Source organism: Dermacentor silvarum, chromosome 5 (genome assembly GCF_013339745.2).
Source record: "Dermacentor silvarum isolate Dsil-2018 chromosome 5, BIME_Dsil_1.4, whole genome shotgun sequence".
In the NCBI taxonomy this organism is placed as follows: Eukaryota; Metazoa; Arthropoda; class Arachnida; order Ixodida; family Ixodidae; genus Dermacentor; species Dermacentor silvarum.
In genome coordinates this window covers 4,912,554-4,929,302 of record NC_051158.1, presented here as the reverse complement: position 1 = coordinate 4,929,302, position 16,749 = coordinate 4,912,554, and the positions used below count along the sequence as shown (strand labels likewise).

Here is a 16,749-nt window from a genome sequence, read left to right as displayed (position 1 = left end):
TCAGTTCTGAGCTTGACAGCAAGTGCGATGAGTGACAAGTGGCACAGGGTCAAATGTCTCCGAGTTTATGGGCATTTGATGTAGTATAGTAAAGCACAGGCTGGCGAGGACAGCTAGTGGGAAATACTGAATTTTTCAAGTAAACATGAGCCAAGTACACAATGCTTTAGTGTACGGCTTACTAGTCTAGTTTTTTAACATTGGCAATGTAATTGCAATGTTCCATCATAATGAATTTACCCAACTTGCTAATAAATGCATGTGCATATCATTATTCTATATTCGAAGTAAGTATTCGATTCGTATTCAAAGATTTTGATATTCGCACACCCCTACTTGTTAGTGGTGCATAATGAGATGTACAGCGCAGACATCTGCATTAGATGTCTGCATTGTCATCTACCTACCTGCCAAGTCGTCCAGATTTCGACCGTTTCTTCCGGTTGTACAGTTGAGAGGAAAATCTCCCGGGAATTGCAGTTGTGCCCCGTTTCTATCTGCATCCAGCGCTTTGTCTGGCCACATGGGCAAAAAGTCCAACCCAATCCAATCCAATCCACTTGGAAGTTAATGAGGTGTAGCATTGTTAAGAAAGTAGTAGGGAAACCCTACGAACCGACTCCCCTCCACCCCCCGCCCGGTCGGAAAATCTTCCTGATTTGGTTTGTCCGAACTTGGCAGGTATGATCTATGTCTATATCTATGTTCGACGTTTGTGTTAGTATTGGCATTTGACGTCTACGTTGGACGTTTGCATTAGACATTTGCATCTCCCTTAGACATCTGAATTATCGTCTGAGTTAGTACAGTCGACTTCCATTAATTCGACCCTGACGGGACCGGCAAAAGTGATCAAATTATGCAGTGGGTCAAATTAAACAAGATGCAGAAACAGCGCTGGAACACAGTGCTGATTTATTTGGCAGTATTTGCCTGATTCTAACATGCCCCCAATGAAATGTGCACTTCCTTTCTATGTGTCCATATAGAAAACTATTAAACATTAAAAGCTCCTAAACACAGTAGAAATCTAACGTGCAACCAATGTTTTAGCAAGAAATATGGCCAAGGGTCTAATGTGTGTTGCTCAATGGTGGGCAGTTTCCTAAAGTCAGCTTCGCCTCACTGCAACTGTGTTATGCGGCAAAGCATACGAGCGCATCAAACACTCGTTCTGGTTTAATTTTGTCGGCAAAATAAAAAGGCACGCATTTTAATATGGTAAATATCATAATCAGACATTGTTAGCTACTGTTATATAATATAATAAGTTTATTTGACCATCACGTCATACATGATGATGCAGGGGGACCGAAGTAAAAGCTGTCTTTCAACAGCTTGATAGAACAACGGCCCCCCTTTTTTGGCAGTAGCATACAAAGTGACGTTAAAGAAGATACACAAAAAAGTAAACACTGCTCACAGCGGTCACATTGCACTACAGAACAATATATAAACACGTTACATAAAGGCTGCATCTGGCACATAAGTTTTTTCAAAAGAATGAAGCCATACCCACATTGCAAACGAAATAAAGGATTCTAATAGTTTACACAGTGCAATGACATGGCAAAGACACTTTAACAGAAAAACATAGGAATAACATCGAGTAACGCCATAATTCTGTAAAGCGATTGGGCTTTCGTTGCATAAAGAAATAACCAAGAAAAGTTTAGGAAAGAAAGTAAGCCAAGAGTGTCCGAAATGTGTCATATTGGGGTGTTATATCCCGTCTCAATAGGTCATTAAGAAGTTGTGGAAGCCGGTGTTCTAACGTTTGTAGACCATAAGTTGTTTGACATGTTTTAATTTCCCACATGCCCTTATGTCTTGTTCTGTAGTTTTGTTCGCGCCTTCTCGGGCCTGAAATATTTTGAAGAAATGATGTTTTATTTAAATGTTCTTGTAAGTGTTCGGCTGAGGTGATAGTCATAGATTTTTGTTACTCGAATAATTTTGTGTTCTAAAAATATTTCTCTTGTGTGATGTACCCTCGGTAATTTCTTAACAATCCGCATTGCCTTTTTTTTTTTTTAATACAAGTAATTTGTTCAGATTTGCCTGTGGTGTAGTTGCTCGAAAATCTTCCTAGATGGGAAATGATGTGTGTTCAATGCACTCACTGTTCCCTACGCTCCTCCGAGACACGCTGCTTCTAAAGGAGTCGTTATATTTTGGTTGCTATTGGAGTCGCCGTTGGGGTCATACACATGTATGCTGACTGGTCAAGTCGGAATTGTCCGGCAAAGGCCTTTTTTGTGCTGACATATTTTTGTGCCGATCAACTGCTTCCAGAACTTTGTGGCCCATTTTCTCAGAGGTGCTTTTTATGTCGGCCACCTTGCTTGTAGAAAGCATAGCACAATAACGGCTGGATGGATTTTTATCTCTTTGTTTCATTGCAATCCCCAAGGCGTGCTATAGGTCATGACAGTCCAAGATTAAACGTTTAGGCTTCATTTTGCTGTTTTTTTTTTTTATTCTATGATTTCAATGCCATACTATGTGATGCTATATGGCAGTGTGCATGCAACATTGAATATAAAAATTCTTAAATAATTGTTAAATAAATGTGGCTCTGTCTTGACCTGAACTGCAAATCTGAGCATGCGGTAAAGGGGACTCCACCATTAGCAGGTTTCATCACCATGCTATAATTTCCACAAGTGGGTAATCTGTAATCTTTTATAAAACCAAAATCATTTAGTGATATTCATTTGAAAATTTATATTTTGCTTTTGAACACCATTTTCAATGTACAGTCAACGTTCACTCTGTGTACTCCCTAGGCGCCGCGAAAACATCCGAAAAATTGGGCAGTCCAAGAAAAACGAATGCTTGCCTTTTATTTGCCCCAAGGGCTCAAATGGCCATAGGCACGTCCAAAATAGCTCTGATAGATTGCCAGTACACTTATTACACGTATCGTAGCTCGTACTTTGATAGGAGATGGTGGGTGCACGCGTGTATAAGGAATACATACCGTGTCCATTGACATTTTTCTTCGTCCCACTCTTGGTATTTCACCACAATACTTGGCATATGCTTCACTGCATAACACTTCTGTATTGAGGCGAAGCTGACTTTTGAGAACCAGCATTATGCAACGCGTCGTACTTTCCGAGCTTCCAAGACATAGGCGAGGATTACAAAGGCGGAGTTGGCTCCATTGCTAACAGTGGCGAATTGTTTCAATTAAAAACACGGCACCAAACCGAAAGAAGCGTGGTAGCGAATGTCGAAGTGGCTAGGCGTAGCGTTGCCACGGTGGTGGCTACGGCTGCCTGTGGATCTGCGTGCTAGAGCGCCGGTTCGAGGAGGCGAAATAATCAAAATGGCGGTGGTGGGGCCTACCATTAATGCCGCTATGCTGTTTGGACATGCGGTAATGGCAATAAATACGGAAAATTGGATGGCGAATGTTTTTTACGTTCAAAATTTCAGATGTTTTTATACATCGACTCTATGGGGTGCGTGGCGGTCCTGCGAAGGCGTCCGAATTATCGTCCGTCCGGAAAATCGGGCGTCCCCTATATAGATGGTGGGTGCACGCGTGTATAAGGAATACATACCGTGTCCATTGACATTTTCTTCGTCCCACTCTTCGTATTTCACCACAGTACTTGGCGTATGCTTCACTGCATAACACTGCTGTATTGAGGCGAAGCTGACTTTTGAAAACCAGCATTATGCAACACGTCGTACTTTCCGAGCTTCCCCTATTGAGAACCGAAATGCCACGTGGAAATGGGTATTTTAGCATTTGTAGAGCTACAAAATACAAAGACACTTAGAAGCCCAACGTCCACTATATTTGACAATGCCATGCAGAAATATAGAGGCTGCTAAGAGAAAAAATAAATTACAATGATAATTGTAACTGCAATGAATGTTTGGTAGGCAAGTTAGCATAACATGAACATTCGAGAAAAAGCTAGCAAGACATGTTGCACTCCAGGTCTTTTTATCTCCACATCTTATTTTGATTAGGATTTAAGTCGGTATTCTTGTTCCTCCTTGTCTCTGCAGCCAGAAGTTCCCAATGTCCACAACTCTGGTGGAGCACAAGTCACGCATCCTGTTTTGGGACGGGCATTAAACATGCCCTCACGCCACCGGTCATGTTCTCCAACCAATACCGGCAACATGCTACCTTTCTACGGTATTCCCAGAATGTGTGAGGGCGTACCAGCTCATCCACAGGCTCTGCCGGGAGACCTCGTGCAAGCCTTGGCCCAGCATCAGCATCAAGACGCGACTGCCTCTGGCAGCAACTTGGCCTTGGAAGCTAGGCTACAAAACGTTTCACTGCAGGATCCCGGCAAAACTCCCGCTTGCATCCGTGTCTCGAACCTCGACCCCAACATTGAGATTAACGATCTCAGGAGGATGCTTTTGGCTTTGTTTCGAGAGCATGTGTCGGTAAGTTGCATTTCTCATTCTTTCGCTGGATCTTTCGATGTGAAGTATTCTTTGCCTCATAGTAGGCACTTCGCAGTTCGCAGGTAGGGTTGGTTCCTGCTATGCTGCGTTTCGCGCCTCTTCAGTAAATGAAGTGTTCGATGGTGGATCAAACCAGGGTCTGCCAGCACAGCAGCCGGATGCTCTTTTAGGCCACAGGAGCAAGCGTATTTCTCATTGCAACGCCAGCTAGGGCTATGACATGATTGGCACATGCGTTGCATAGCAGCAATTTTCCTTACTTTGTGTGCATCGAAGAAAGAAACTTGGGAGGGTGTATGGTACATGTTAGGAGGTTGCCTTGCTCCTTCGACACCATTCTCTTGCTGCTTTGAATCGCCAAATGTGCACGTCGCGTATTAAATCTGGGGAACAGCACGGCCGTGCATTGCTTGGTCCGTGGCAGGTGAAGTACTGCTGGCCGCTGTAGTTATGGTGGCTACCAGAGCTGCCGCCGCTCTTTCCAGCCCGTGTCACTCGCTACGTGCTCACTGCACTTGAGACCTGTAGTTTAAATAAACTTTAGTGCTTGGAAATTTAGGCTGATAAAGGTGTATAAACTGCAATAAATAAGGCACAAGAATGTCTGAAGACACATGCACAAAGACTAGACAAATCCATGGACCGGTCATCGTTCACATGGAAGTTGAACGATTGCAGCACCAGCGTTTTCATTGGTAAATTTAGTGGGAAACTATATGGTCAGCACTATAGTGCAGGACAGCAAGACTTAGCAAGTTTCTTGTTCTCTCTCTCTTCTAGGTCCTGCACATCAGTCTGAATGTCCAACGAGACGGCAATGTCAAGGCATACGTGCACGTGCCAAATGCATTCGAAGCCATACGAGCTTTCAAGCACATCCACCAGCGCCGTCTGGGCCTCTACTGTCTCCATCTCAGTGTTGATGACAAAGTGCTGGTACAGGTACGGCCGCTCTGTTGGGATCTGTGAATGGCCATTTTATTGCTGTATCAACTGTACAGGCATTCATGCCTCACACATGGCATCGGCACTGTCCTGGATGTCTCTATGTATTTGTTACATGCTTAAGGAGAGAAGATGGCAACAATTGAAAATTATGATGGAAGGTAAAAATAGGAGCATTGAAAAGAAAGAAGTGTTAGAGGTTAAAAGGTGGCTGTCTGTGTGGCAAATCCACCGTGCCGACGTAAATGGACGGTACAGTCACTCACAGAAATCATTGTTTAGGTGCTGTGTCCCCAATCCTCTTCTAACACCAGAATGCTACCGGAACATCATGCTGTTGTAAATGTTATGCCTTAAATTGCCTCACAGGTAGCCCACCTTACAACCTGCAGCGCTTTTTCCTTCTCTTTGCACGTGGAGAAGCTCGATGATTATATCAGAAGCTTTCTTTAATATTATCACTTAGACCAGAGTGTGTCAGTGTTGCTTCTTTGCTCTGTACAACACTGAGTTTTTGTTCTCAATATTTTTTTATATCTGTCTTGACCTGTCTGATGTCATAATGTTGCATGCTCCTTATGCCTGGGTTTTTATGAGTAGAGCTGTGATGTAATAAAGATGTAAGTTGAGAGTAGCACCTTGCCCTCTTACCTTCTTCTATGATCCCGTTTGCACTAAGGTTTATTTTGCTCGTTCCCCAGTGGTTTCTGACCAATTTTGAAAACAAATAAAGGGACTCTAAAACACTTTTCTAGCTAATCATAGAATGGCCACGCTATTAAAGGACGTCATTTCATTAATCTCCTGCCGCAAGAGTTTTTCAAGTCCTTCACTAAGTAAGCGTAGTTATCGCACCAATGAGCGACTTTCTCTCTCACTTCATCTCCGCTAGCACGCTGGAAGTACACAGGGGAAATGGAAAGGGTGGAAGGCCCCGTACAAAGGTTGAGCGTCTCGCTGGTGAGAGGGCTTGTCGCGGCACTCTTGGCGGCCGCAATATCTGCACTATGCAAGACGTCGCAGCTATCACGGAGGCCTCACGCAGTAGACTCTGCTAGGTGCAACTGTCGTGTGTAGGCCAGCAGTGCAGAGATGAAATGCTTTTTGAGATTGCAGACACATATATTTTTTTATTTAACTCAAAATTAGCAATAATGGTATTACTGAGGATGTGAAGTGGAACAACGATGGCATTCCTGTCCCAACACTTACAGACGGGGTCGCCACTGTACTGCCCGATTCATGACAACCCCACACCGATTGCTGCGATACCTGGCATGCCCAGACTTTTGCTCAAACCACTGCCCGAAGTCTGCCTACCTCGTGCGACGTGGATCACGCAGCTTAGGAAGCTGCTGGACATCCATGATGGCTCCCTCCTCTTGGACAGGTAAAGTTGGATTTGCACGTATAGTTAAACCCGGTTATAATGAAGTGGTTCATGCCCTAGAAATTGTTAGATAGTGGAAGCCTTGAATTTGGCAAGTCTTGATGCATTCAGCTAGCCTATGAGGGTTTATTGGCCGGTAGCCAGCTCCTAAGCTTACATACTACGCGACACCTGCAGTTAAAAAAGATGTTCAATATCCACTATCTTGGTTGTGAGCCGTGCTGGCTAACGCTCTCGGTGCTAATCTTGCACACATGCTCAGAACCAAAGAAGGTGAACGGGAGGACGGGTGCATGGTAGCCTTATTGGTAAAGCGGCGCCCACACAGTGAAAAAGATGTGGACTGGATGAGTGTGCTTTCCAACAATGCTAAACATGAAATATTTTATTATATTCTTGCATCCAGTGTTCCTGTAGAGAGTTCTCCCATGGAGTTCACATTCTGTAAACTTCGCAAAATTGACTTAGAATCATAACAAAAAAAAAAAAAACAGCAATTCTAATCTCATCTGCAGCTGAAGGCTTTTCACGATTACCTACCATGTTAGCCCTGTAGCTATGACATTGTACTGCTGAGCTCGAGGTCACAGGTACGACCCTGACCGCTTATGTTAATTAATTAATCCGGAGCTCCTCACTGCAGTGTGCCTCATAATCAGATTCTGGTTTCAGCGTGTAAAACCTTACGACTTTATTTTATTTTTTTTCCCCCTGCGATTCTGGTTATGCAAGAAATGGGTTGAAACTAACCTTTCGATGTACAGATTTGATTGGTGCTTGCAGGGGTTTATCCGACCCTCCGAATCAACTATAATACCGGTGTCACATGTACACTTCTGATCACGATCAAGGCCAATCCGGATCGGGTTTCGTGATCGCAATCAACAATAGTCGCTGCTATACGGTCCAACGATCCGGATTAAGTTATTATCATCTGCTGATTGTCGGCAACTCTCAGAACTGCAGAATGCCTTGGCTACAAATTCAGATTTGTGAAATATGGGGAAATTTGGACAATGTTTAAATTTTACAGCTTACTATTGCTTATAAAAAGGTTTTTAAACGTTTCTTATTGAGCTGCCTTGGCTTTTTGTTTTTAGCGTTTTTAGAATACTGCACTAGAGAGCGCGGACATTAGCCTGCGGATCGCGATCAAGAGGCCCGATCATGATTCACGGATCGCCATTGTCTGGATTTGGATCCTGCAAGATCGCGATCGCAAATGACCATTGTAGCAACACTCTATCAGGATCAAGCTCAATCCGGCTTGACCGCAGTTGCGATCAGAAGTGTACATGTGACACTGGTATAAGATTGAATTAACGAGAGTTTACCGTACTTAAAAGTTGTCTAACATTGCCGTTTGCTTGCTCTGCTCGACATGGAGCACGTTTGGCTAAAGCACAATGCCGTGCGGTGCGCAGCTTCAAGGCATGTTACAGAGCCGAGTTTGGGCCGCTGCCCATGGCGACAAAGTTGGAGAAGTGGCAGGCAGGAACCGTGCCGTTGGAACACCTGGTGGCATCAGTGCCGGGCGTTGGTGTCGTGACTTCGAAGCGGGGCTTCAAACGAGCCAAGCGGGAGCCACTCAAGCAAATGGGTAAGCACGCCATTAGCGGTGTTGCTTCTGTTTGATGGTACTATCACTGTCAAATGAAACACAAAGAGCTGAGCGCATAATTGAATGTATAGTGCGTGCCCTCCAGTCATCACCATTGACAGGCACGCACATCCGGTTTGACCGCACGGCTGCGACGATGCTCTCCCTATACTGTGATATTTTTGTTGCTGTTCTGGTTCTCTTTTATTTGAAAGCAAGAACAGATGACGGCGCAGTAATGTTTACTGCGCAAAGTGTACCACGTGCACTGCTGTTCGTGTTTCATTTGACGCTGATAGCATGTACAGTTTCGCCACACGGGGCGATAATACTCGCCCTCTGCTGTGATATTTCAGCTTCTGTTTTATTTGATTTTTTTTCTTTTCTTGCTTTCATATAAAAAAACCCGAACAATGACGAAAAGGGGGTGCACCAGCGTGCAGTGCAGTCAAACTGGGTGAGCACACCTGTCAGTGGCGATGACGGGATGCCGCGCACTGTACCTTCAGTTATGCTTTCTGCTGTTCGCGTTTCATTTGACGCCAGTAGTACTTTAGCAGTAGCAGCAAGTTGCAGATGTGAACTGCAGAGTTGCAGAGCAACGCTCCACATGCGTTATCAATGGAATCAGCTGGCCATGAACTGTACATGATAAGAGTGGCATAAGATTGAGCGGAAGGCGTCGCTAGAAAATCACGGCCTCTACCTCGACCACTGTCCTGCTGTAGCTATAGATAGATGAAAGGACCATGTTGACGATGTCTTAATAGGAAATTGTTGCTATTTCTGCTTGACTTGGTGGCCATTTTAAAATGCATGCGGTCGTGCAGTTGGAGTCTGAATTATCGCATAATGAGCTGTAAGGTGTCCGAAATTTCGGTCGAATTTTGGATATTAAGTCTATGGGGCTAGTGGCATTGCAATCGGGCTGTTTGAATAATCAAGCATGTCTGAATTATTGGTATTCGAATAATCGGGGTCGTTGACTGTACTTGGTTCATATTCAATTCGGTCTCGAAAGTTACTATTCGCAAACCCCTGCTAAAGAGTATGTATTGACAAAATGTGTGTTACGTATTATGTAAAGTAACCGCAGTCTCCGTGCTTTTTTTTTTTTTTTCCGTTGCTCTTTGTGTTCAAGACAAACCAGTGTCTTCTGCCTCTTTTCACTTCTAAAGTCAGATCTCATTGCGTTGGCTCCATTTGAAAGTGCAAAACAGTCCTGTCATTAATTACTGCTAGTGATGAATCAACAAAAGGCTTGTCGTAGTCCAACTCACTTTCTTCGCCGTTATTGCTTTACTGTGGCGTTTTTGCAATAAGTATACCACACCTGCCAAGACTTCCGAACTTGCTGTAATGTTTATAAATTTGGGCTCACTTTATGATTTTGGGAATATTGCATCAAGCTTTACAAAAAACTAACCGTTCACGAAATAGTTTTGTGCACTGGTCTACCATTTGGGGGGTCGGAGATTCTGATGGTGAAAGGACACTAGAGGGAGAGTACTTGCTTCTACCCAGTTTACGCGGAGGAATTCCTGAAGCAGTAGAAATCGGCAACAGCTAATGCACTGAAAAAAAGATTACTGATTTATATAAAAACAATGGGTTGCTTGTCAGTCATAGCCATTCCAATTTCGCTACTGCTTGCCTGCTTGACTAGCGAGTAACAAAGTGCATATGCATCCCCCAGAAAATGTGCACTCAAGGTGAGCTTTAAAACATCTGTGCTGTAGCACCATCCCCTCCTTTCCTTTCGGTGTTGTGTTCACAGGCTTCACATCCGTAGCGCATGAAAAACAAGCTCAAGACGGACACTGCATGTGTCTCCATCTCTTTCTTTTGTCCTTGTTTTTCCTGTGTTACATTATATAAAGTCACAGTGAACCAACTCGCGCAAAACCGCAACACATGTGTTCGCTAGATGTTTATAAACTTTTAACGTTCACGTGTTGGCAGGTACGGTATACAGGTAACCCTTATCCGAATCGAAGTGAGCTTCAGCAGGTCGACCTGTGCTTTGCTTTGCATTGCTGACCATTGCTTTATATTGCAGGCACCCTCAGAAAGGGCTCAGCCATAGAAGATTTTGCGTTCAAGATGGTGGACCTGCTGCGTGCACAGCCGCACTGCAGGTTGCAACTAGGAAAGTTCCTTGAAGCATACAAGGATCATTATTCCCGTCCCCTCTGCTTGCTCCAATTTGCCTGCAGCAAGGTGGCCGACCTCATGGCGAGCATCCCAGAAGTCGTCGAGGTGAGGCACTTCTCTACCGCCGCTGTTTTGCTGCGCTGGCTCTTCTGCATTGGTAAAACAGGTCGTCAACTAGTGTTAAATGCATGCTTTGGTGTTTCGGAATTTGCACAGATCACAGTCAGGGTGTCTGCCCAAGGACACATCGACGTCTTGTAATCTGTGCAGGTCGTAATTGAAGGAACCGTACAAAGCGTGCGTTGAAGTTTTGGCATCTGTGCAGCTCACAGTCAAGGGACAGAAGCAAAGCATTCGTTGACATTTCAGGATTTGTACAGATCACGGTCAGTGGAGCTGCGTTAGCACGCATCGACGTTTTGGCACTTGTATGGCCACCGTACAAGTCCCAAAACGTCTTTATGTTTTTTGCTTGATGAAGGTAACAGGGATCTATGGGGTGGGCCATACATCCACAGGTGGTAGTCAGGAGGCCAGCATCAGTGTGGCCCCTTTTCGGCAGGTAGTGGCGTCTTGATGCGCGTAGTAAGGGACCACTCCGCGGGATATCCGGTAGATCTGTAGCACAGCTTTATTGTTGCCTAATAGCATTTCCAGAACGCTCTGGAACGGCCAGTCGAATACGCCATTAAGCGCTCGTTGTCTACCCTCCGCAGGTCCTGGGCTATGGCTCCGACGGCATCATCACACTGACGCACGAGGAACAGATGAAGCGGTTCATCTCGGACATCGAGCACCTCTTTAAGAAGCCAGATGCCCCAAAGACCATGTCGCTGTCCACCCTACTCAGCCATTTCCAGAGCGCGTACAACCGGCCGCTGGAAGTGGCTGACTACGGAATGTGCACACTAGATGACCTGCTCGATGCGCTGCCCGGCACGGTGCTTGTGGTGAGCTGTGTTCAAATCGTTGAATGTTTCTTCAGTCATTCGGGCCAGTGACATTCCGTGCAGGCATTTCCTTCTCTCTTTTTCTGCAACTCTTTTTGTCCGGAATTTCAGTGACGAGGCAATTTTCGTGCACGTCGGCGTTTCAGGATTTGTATGGGTTACAGTTGAGGGATCTGTGCAAAACACGCATCTACGTTTTTCAGATCTATGCAGATGAGACCCCAAAAACTGCCCTGTCTCATCTCAAATTCCAGCGACGGAGAATTTTCACACGCACAGACAATTGAGAATTTGTACGGATCACAGTCAAAAGGATTTGTACATAACGCTCACCAGCATTTTGGAATTTGTACACATCGCACTCCTGTCTCACCACTGAGAAATTTGAAGAGTTATAGCAATATTGTTACGTAAAACGACACAAGGCGGGACTATTTACACTGTATTTACACTACACAGACACAGTAGCCAAGATGGTGAACAGCCACCAGCACCAGACAGAACCGTCTTCTTTGTCGTCTGCCCCTGGCAGAATGTGTCTCTCGTAGCATTACCCCCGGCGTAGAAGCGCCGTCTCGGCGCACTTCAAACATTGTCGTCAGAAGGAGGGTGGTATGCTTTCAGTCTGCTGACGTGAACTATGTCACTGGAAGCGATCGCAGGCGGCAAAGTCGGAGAGACGGGAACAATCTCATAGGTGACGTCCGTGACCTGGCGGATGATTCGGTAAGGACCCGTGTACCGAGATAACAACTTCTCGGACAGGCCCACACGACGGAATGGACACCACAGAAGAACTAAGGCACTGGGTGAGAAGCGAACGTCGTGATGCCGGCTGTCATAGAGGCGCTTTTGGGTCGCTTGCAAGGCCGACAGCCTAGAGCGGGCGATCTGACACGCATGATCGGCACGAGCGATGGCATCACGTGCATACTCGCTAGGCGGGGCGCGGCAGCAGCCGGAAGTAGGGTGTCCATTGGTAACGTCGGTTCACGGCCAAAGAGCATATAAAAGGGTGAATAACCGGCAGTATCGTGACGCGATGAGTTATAGGCGAAGGTCACGTAAGGCAGCGCCAGGCCCCAGTCACGGTGGTCGGAGGAAACATACATTGAAAGCATGTCCGTGAGGGTGCGATTTAGGCGCTCAGTGAGGCCATTTGTTTGAGGATGGTAGGCGGTGGTCAACTTGTGCTGCGTTGAGGAGGAGCGCAAAAGATCGTCGATTACTCGGGATAAAAATGCACTGCCTCGATCTGTGAGCAATTGGCTAGGGGTGCCATGGTGTAGAATAACATCGTGGAGCAAAAAAATCGGCAACGTCAGTAGCAGTGCTGGTGGGGAGCGCTCGAGTGAATGCATACCTGGTCGCATAATCGATAGCAACGGCGACCCACTTGTTGCTGGATCTGGACTCGGGAAAAGGACCGAGAAGGTCTAAGCCAACACGGAAGAATGGTTCGGTCGGGATGGAGAGTGGTTGGAAGTAGACCAGCAGGGGGTGCAGTAGGACGTTTCCGACGTTGGCATTTATCGCAGGAGGTCACATAACGTCGAACAGACCGGGCGAGACCGCGCCAAAAGAAGTGGCACCGGATACGGTCGTACCGTATTTACACGATTGTAAGTCGACTCGAATGTAGGTCGACCCCCCCAAAATTGCATGTCTCAAAAAAAATTGGGGGGGGGGGGGGGAGAAAAACCACGCGAGTGCATTTCACGCAAGTGAAATTTATTGATGGGGTTTCTAAGACCACTCATCGTCACTAGAGTGGACCTCACTGGTACTGCTGCCGTCATAGCTGCTGCGGTCCCACAGCACGTCGTCATCAAAAGTGAGTCCACACTTCGCGAACGACCGCACCACGACATCGCACAGTACAGCCGCCCACGCAGAGAGGACCCACCCGCACACAGTAGCCAGAGAGGCCAAATTTTCTCGCGCTGAAGCCGCCACTGCCACACCACACGTTCACTGACTCCAGACTTGCGTCCCGCTGCGCAGTTGTTCGTTTCCTCAACATGGAGGATAGCAGCCCATTTAAACGCTGCTGAGAACGAGCGCCGAAAGTTCTTGGCACTCATGACAGGCGCGACGATTCAGCACAACAGCAGAAGTGACAGATGTGCGCGGCCGTCGAAAACAATCGTATCTCTAAGAAAAGCTCTTCCGCCAACTACTAATACCCCCCAAACGACGGATCTTCCGCCAACTACCAATACCCCCCTAACGGCAGCTCTTCCGCCAGCTACCAATACCCCCCAAACGGCGGCTCTTCCGCCATCTACCAATACCCCCTAAACGGCGGCTCTTCCATGATCGATGCTCCCACAAGAGCCGTGCGCTCGTGCGCGCAATCAAAATGTATGCAATACAGTAAATTATTACGCTACGCTTCTACCGCAACCATAAAAACGTAGGTGCAAAGTTGTAACCACGCCGTAGCACCCCTGATTTCTCGTTTCTCTTGCCGTTACTAGCGGTAGACGGTTCGGTTTCGATTCTAAGTCGACCCCCCAACATTGGATTGCCAAATTTGAAAAAATGGGTCGACCTACAATCGTGTAAATGCGGTACGTGCGAGATACTCCAAGGTGACCAGCAGTTGGTTCGTCATGAAGCTCATGCAGGACCGTTGAGCGCAGATGTTTAGGCACAACGAGAAGCAGCTCAAGGCCATCGGACTGGACGTTACGACGGTAAAGTGTGCCATTCACGAGGACGAACATGCGCAGTGAGGCGTCGTTAGGTGCCGATTCCAGCCGGTCAATGAGCGATCGCAAAGAAGCATCACGGCGTTGCTCGTCACCAATCTGGAGAAACTGGGACATGGACATAACGCAGGGGCTAGGTTCGATTTCCGATCCGTCTGGTTGGTCAACAGGGTAGCGGGACAAGCAGTCCACGTCCAGATGGAGGCGGCCAGACTTGTAGGTAACTGAGTAAGAGTACTCCTGAAGGCGCAGCGCCCAACGACCAAGTCGTCCAGTAGGGTCCTTCAGTGAGGAAAGCCAACAGAGAGCGTGATGATCTGTGACAACACAAAAAGGGCAGCCATACAAGTAAGGACGGAATTTCGAAACCGCCCAGACAATGGCAAGACATTCCCGTACCGTAATCGAGTAATTGCTTTCAGATTTCGAAAGGAGACGACTTGCGTACGCAATAACACGATCAATGCCGCGTTGGTTTTGGGCTAAAACTGCACCGATGCCGTGACCACTAGCGTCTGTGCGCACTTCTGTGGGAGCAGCTGGGTCAAAATGGGCAAGTATAGGTAGAGTCGTTAGGGCGGCGATGAGCTCAGAGAAGGTGTTAGCTTGTAGAGGACCCCAACAAAACGGGACGTCTTGCTTAAGAAGGTCAGTGAGTGGACGTGCGAGCGCCGCAAAGTTTTTCACGAAATGGCGAAAGTAGGAGCACAGCCCCACGAAACTGCGAACGTCATGGACAGACCGTGGAACGGGGAAAATCGTGACAGCGCGTACCTTCGCTGGGTCTGGTCGGACACCGGAAGCGTCAACGAGGTGGCCCAGCACAGTAATTTGACGAAGAGCGAAGTGGCACTTCGAGGAATTGAGCTGGAGGCCAGCTCGTCAGAAAATTGCTAGAATGGTCGAAAGCCGCTCAAGGTGTGTTGCGAAAGTGAGAGAGAAAATTATCACGTCGTCCAGGTAACATAAACACGTCGACCATTTAAATCCTTGAAGTGTGTCCATCATTCTCTCAAAGGTGGCTGGTGCGTTGCAGAGACCGAAAGGCATGACCTTGAATTGGTAAAGGCCGTCAGGGGTCACGAAGGCGGTCTTCTCGCGATCCAGGTCGTCTACAGTGATTTGCCAGTAGCCAGATCGAAGGTCCAGGGATGAAAAGAAGGTGGCACCATGGAGGCAGTCGAGGGCGTCGTCGATACGTGGAAGAGGGTACACGTCCTTCTTGGTGATTTTGTTGAGGTAGCGATAATCAATGCAGAAACGCCAGGAGCCGTCTTTCTTCTTTACTAATACGACGGGGGAGGCCCAAGGACTACCGCCGGGGGTAATGCTACGAGAGACACATTCTGCCAGGGGCAGACGACAAAGAAGACGGTTCTGTCTGGTGCTGGTGGCTGTCCACCATCTTGGCTACTGTGTCTGTGTAGTGTAAATACAGTGTAAATAGTCCCGCCTCGTGCGTCTCGAACCACACCCGTGGTGGGCCATCGAGGTAAAAAAGCACGTTGGCGAGCATAAGGGTCGGGTCCCACCTGTAGCTGGCGCTGATCCGTTCTTAAAGGTTGAGCCATTTGTCGGCGTCAATCCCATCCTGGGGCCGTATTCTGTAACGCTTCGGTTTTCGAAGGATTCGGTTTGGCTGTGGCGTCACAATGGGGCGGTCCGTTGACGTAATGAAAACAAGTGAAAGGACAGTGACCAATCGGCGCGAAGGTTTCTTTTTGTGGCAGTGAACGTCACAAACCGAGTAAAAATATAGCAATTCGCGAACGCTTCTTGGTAAATAAAAATAATTTGTTCATGGTATTGATGAGGTTTACGTTTTTCATCATGAAACGTGTGTGAGTTGTACTGGCGGTGAGTGACTTAACGAATTTTGTTTACTTCGGTTGACCCATTTATGCCACTAGGTGGGACGTCGTACGCTAACTTCGCGTTGCGGTCAAAATACACACTCAAGTTCCTCGCACAGTCGGAGTGCTGTCTCTTTTGAGAATATGAATTGTCGCCTGAATCCATCGTCTGTCATCTCAAAGGCGTCTTGTCGACGTCGAGGTTGTTGCTGTCTATCACGGAGGCTCGCTAAAAGCACGATAACAGGCGCCACAGGCACCGCACACACCGTCATTTTGCTCCGAGTGCCGCTATCTCGCCCGTGCACACGGCACGCACAGGCTCTGCACACGACACACCGCGCTTCGGATCAGACCGAAGCAGCGCGCGCGGCTTCGCTTCGTAGCAGACGACAAATTCGGTTTCCGCATGATTGACATGTGCGTGACGTCATCAAAAAATGCGTTCACGCCCTGAGGCGATGGCGTCACCCAGGCGGCGACCAATCGCTGCACGCAAACCGAATCCTTCGAAAACCGAAGCGTTACAGAATACGACCCCTGGCCGGAAAAGACGCCTGGATCACGAGCTGGAGGCAGAACGATGTAGGTGGTAGCCACGGGAGGGGCAGCGGGTGAAGACGTGCCTGCACCGACTGACATGGTCGGAAGCGTGATGAAGCGGCCGTTGCGGAGCTCCATGATGGAAACGGGGAACTAC

At 47.3% G+C, this 16,749-nt stretch overlaps 1 protein-coding gene across 2 annotated transcripts in view; it reads left to right on the top strand.

Annotated features, from left to right (window-relative positions):
* Window positions 1-16,749, top strand: part of LOC119452829 (meiosis regulator and mRNA stability factor 1-like) — a 64,826-nt gene that overhangs the window by 22,358 nt on the left and 25,719 nt on the right. For both annotated transcript variants that reach the window (XM_049667300.1, XM_037714783.2), the window contains exons 8-13: window positions 4,030-4,422; window positions 5,224-5,385; window positions 6,603-6,778; window positions 8,203-8,378; window positions 10,438-10,637; window positions 11,249-11,482. In XM_049667300.1, coding sequence (XP_049523257.1) covers window positions 4,030-4,422; window positions 5,224-5,385; window positions 6,603-6,778; window positions 8,203-8,378; window positions 10,438-10,637; window positions 11,249-11,482 — 1,341 coding nt within the window. The remainder of the gene's footprint in view (window positions 1-4,029; window positions 4,423-5,223; window positions 5,386-6,602; window positions 6,779-8,202; window positions 8,379-10,437; window positions 10,638-11,248; window positions 11,483-16,749) is intronic.